This window comes from Eimeria mitis, genomic scaffold (assembly GCF_000499745.2).
Source record: "Eimeria mitis Houghton genomic scaffold, Emh_scaff319, whole genome shotgun sequence".
In the NCBI taxonomy this organism is placed as follows: domain Eukaryota; phylum Apicomplexa; class Conoidasida; order Eucoccidiorida; family Eimeriidae; genus Eimeria; species Eimeria mitis.
The window spans coordinates 474-3,789 of NW_013571532.1; the positions used below are offsets into that span (position 1 = coordinate 474).

Consider the following 3,316-nt stretch of genomic DNA (forward strand, 5'->3'; position numbering starts at 1 on the left):
AATATAAATATAAATGTAAATATAAACATAAATATAATATTTTATAATATAATATTTTATAATATAATATAGTAGTATTATTTTTGTATATAATTACAATAATATAATAATTATATATATTTATAATAATAAAGAAAAAATAAAAAAATAAAAAAAAATAAATAAAATTATTTTTATTTATAATAAAAATAATATTATATGAAGAAATAAAAAAACAAGAAAACAAACAGCAGCAAAGACAGAAAAAAATAAAAAAAAAATAAAAAAACAAAGACAAAGACAAAGAAAAATATAGAAACAAATACAAAGACAAAAAGAAATAAAAAAAAAAATAAAATAAAAAAAAAACAAAGACAAAGACAAAGACAGCAGCAAACCTGCATCAGTGCTGCTTGCTGCGCCTTTTGCATTTCTTCTCTTTCTCTTCTTGACGGCTCAGCAGCAGCAGCAGCAGCAGCAGAGCTGCTGCGATTCAGATTGCCTCCACCCACCTGAAAGAGAGAAGACAAAGACAAATAAAAAAGAAATAAAAGATAAACAAAAAAAAATAAAAATAACAATAAAAATAAAAATATAAAATATAATAAAAATAATAAAACTAACCAGAGGCTCGCCGTCCTGCAACGCAAAAGAAAAACCACAAAAAGAAACACAGCAACACATCATACACATGCTGCTGCTGCTGCTGCTGCTGCTGCAGCTGTTGCTACTGCTGCTGCTGCTGCTGCTGCTACTATTGCTGCTGCTGCTATTCCTCGCTGATGCTGCAGCTGGTGCCGCTGCTTATGGTGTTGCTTCTTCTGCTGCTTCATCTGCTGCTGCTGCTGCTGCTGCTATTGCTCCTGCTGCTACTGCTACTGCTGCTGCTCCAGCTGCTGCTGCTGCTGCTGCTGCTGCTGCTGCATGTGGTTGTACTGACGCACTTCATCATCCAGCTGTGCGAGTGGTCCTCTGCGCCCATGTTGCTGCTGCTGCTGCTGCTGCTGCTGCTGTGTTTCCTCTTGTTCTTGCTCGCTGTCTTCTGAGCTGCTTGCTGCTGCGTTCCTCGCCATCACCTCTTCTATTGAGGGGGTATGGCGACAGCCCCTCTGGGGTTTGCTGCTGCGGCCCCTGCGGGGGCCCCCCCTGGGGCCCCCAGGGGCCCCCCGGCCTCTGCCTGGCATTGGAGGGGCTTATAGAGATGAGCTTGCTGCTGCTGCTGCTGCTGTTGCTGCTGCTGCTGGTTGTGGTCGTTGTTGTGGTGGTTTTGTGCTGCTGTTGATGATCTGCTGCTGCGCAGGGGATGTTTATGTAATAATATATGGAGTTTGTGCTGCTGCTGCTAATGCTGCTGCTGCTGCTGCTGCTGCTGCTGCTGTGTTGCTGCTGGTGTGTGTTGCTGCTGCTGCGAGGGGCCCCGGGCTAGGGGGGTCGTTTGATAGGTAGAAGGAGAAAGGCAGCAGAAAATAAAGGGAAAAATAAATAAAAATAATAATAAATATAAATAAATAAAAATAAAAATAAAAATAAAAAGAAGGAGAGAGAAGGAGATGAAGCAACCGAGGGAGAGCAGCAGCGGACGCAGCAGTCGTGCAGACACCGCAGCAAGAGAAAAGCGAGAGAGAAATGTTTATTTTTTTTTTTTATTTTATAAATAAATTAAATTAAATTATTATATTTATATATTAAATATAAAAAGACAAATTAAATATTATATAGAGGGTTGAATAACTGCAGCAATAACACCAGCAGCAGCAACAGCAGCAGCAGCAGCAGCAGCAGCAGCAGCAGCAGCAGCAAATTTATTAACCTAAGAAGCTCTTGCTGCTACACAGCAGCAACAAACACAAATTTTGTTTTTTCTTTTTTGCTTTTATTTATATTTTAAATATATTTCCGCTAGAACTTGTCACCTTTGACTAAGCTTGCTGCTCTTGCTGCTGCTGTTGCTGCTGCTGCTGCTGCTGCTGCTGCTGCTCGACACCCAGCAGCGGGGGCCCCCTGAGGCTGTTGAGTGAGCAGCAGCAGCAGCAGCAGCAGCAGCAACAGCAGCAGCAGCAGCTGCTGCTGCAGCAACCGGGTGTGCCTGCTAAGGCACATGGCCCCCCTCACACCGCCATACCCTGCTGCAGCGTGTGCTGCTGCTGCTGCTGCTGCTGCTGCTGCTGCTGCTGCAGCTGTTGCTGCATTTTCTGTTGCTCATACAGCTGACGGCTGCGGCGCAGCAAAAGCCTAGATAAGCGGCCGCAGTTCCCCGTTCTGCAGCAGCAGCAGCAGCAGCAGAAAGAGCAACAGCAGCAGCAGCAGCAGCAGCAGCAACAGCAGCAGCAGCAGCAGCAGCAACAGCAGCAGCTGTTGCAGCAGCAGCTGCAGCAGCAGGGATGTGGGAGTCATTCCTGCGTACACTCTCAAGCGGCGGCGGTGAGGACGCAGCTGAAACAGCAGCAGCAGCAGAAGCAGCAGCAACAGAAGGAGAAGCAGCAGCAGCAGCGTCTGATGCTCAGACTGCAGCAGCAGCAACTGCAGCAGCAGCAGAAGCAGAAATAGAAGCAGCAGCAGCAGCAGCAGCAGAAGCAAGTGACCACCGCGTCGCGCTGCAGTCGCTGCTGCGCTTGCGGGAGGCCCTAAGAAGCAGCCGCAGCAACTCCCCCCCATACAGGGAGCTGCTGCTGCTGCAGCAGCAGCTGCTGCAGCAGCAGCAGCAGCAGCAACCTGAGACATTCGATATCTCCAGCATGGAGGAAGCAGCAGCAGAAGCATCAGCAGCAGAAGCAGCAGCAGATGCAGCAGTAGCAGAGGCAGCAGCAGCAGAGGCAGCAGCAGCAGAAGCAGAAGCAGCAGCAGCAGCAGCAGCAGCAGCAGCAGCAGCTTTAGGCACACCGATGTCCGCACCTGGAGGAGCTGAAGCGGAGCGCCGTGCTGCTGCTGCTGCTGCTGCTGCTGCTGCTGCTGCTGAGGCAGCAGAGGCCGAGTGTGCCCCGGATTTCAGCAGCATGAACACAGCAGCAGCAACAGCAGCAGCAGCAGCAGCAGATGAGTACAGCTCTAGGTGCAGCAGGAGCAGCAGCAGCTCGTTTGGTGTTGATAGAGAAGAAGAGATCGTAGCAGCAGCAGCAGCAGCAGCAGCAGCAGCAAACAGTCCGTTACGGTCCCCCTTGCTGCTGCGCCGCCGCTTCTTAGGCTTGGGGAGGGTCTACTCTTCACAGCAGCAGCAGCAGCAGCAGCAGCAGCAGCTGCAGCAGCAGCAGCCGCAGCAGCAGCAGCAGGAGCAGGAGGAGCAGAGCGAGGTCGAGGTTCAGTTGACAGACGAAGCGCTGCTGCAGCAGCAGCATTCAAA

General features: G+C 48.8%; 2 protein-coding genes across 2 annotated transcripts in view; one reads left to right on the forward strand and one right to left on the reverse strand.

Moving 5' to 3' along the window:
* Positions 1 to 854: 854 nt before the first annotated feature.
* Positions 855 to 1,163, reverse strand: EMH_0007680 (uncharacterized protein; the record flags this gene model as incomplete). The annotated part of the gene is made up of 1 exon (XM_013498109.1): positions 855 to 1,163. One exon carries the CDS (start codon positions 1,161 to 1,163, stop codon positions 855 to 857), a length of 309 nt encoding a protein of 102 aa, XP_013353563.1.
* Positions 1,164 to 2,360: 1,197 nt separating this feature from the next.
* The window catches only part of EMH_0007700 (uncharacterized protein), a gene marked incomplete at both ends in the record, with an annotated part of 7,653 nt that continues 6,697 nt past the window's right edge, over positions 2,361 to 3,316 (forward strand). The window contains one exon of the mRNA XM_013498110.1: positions 2,361 to 3,272. Within this exon, the coding sequence (XP_013353564.1) occupies positions 2,361 to 3,272 (912 nt within the window). The remainder of the gene's footprint in view (positions 3,273 to 3,316) is intronic.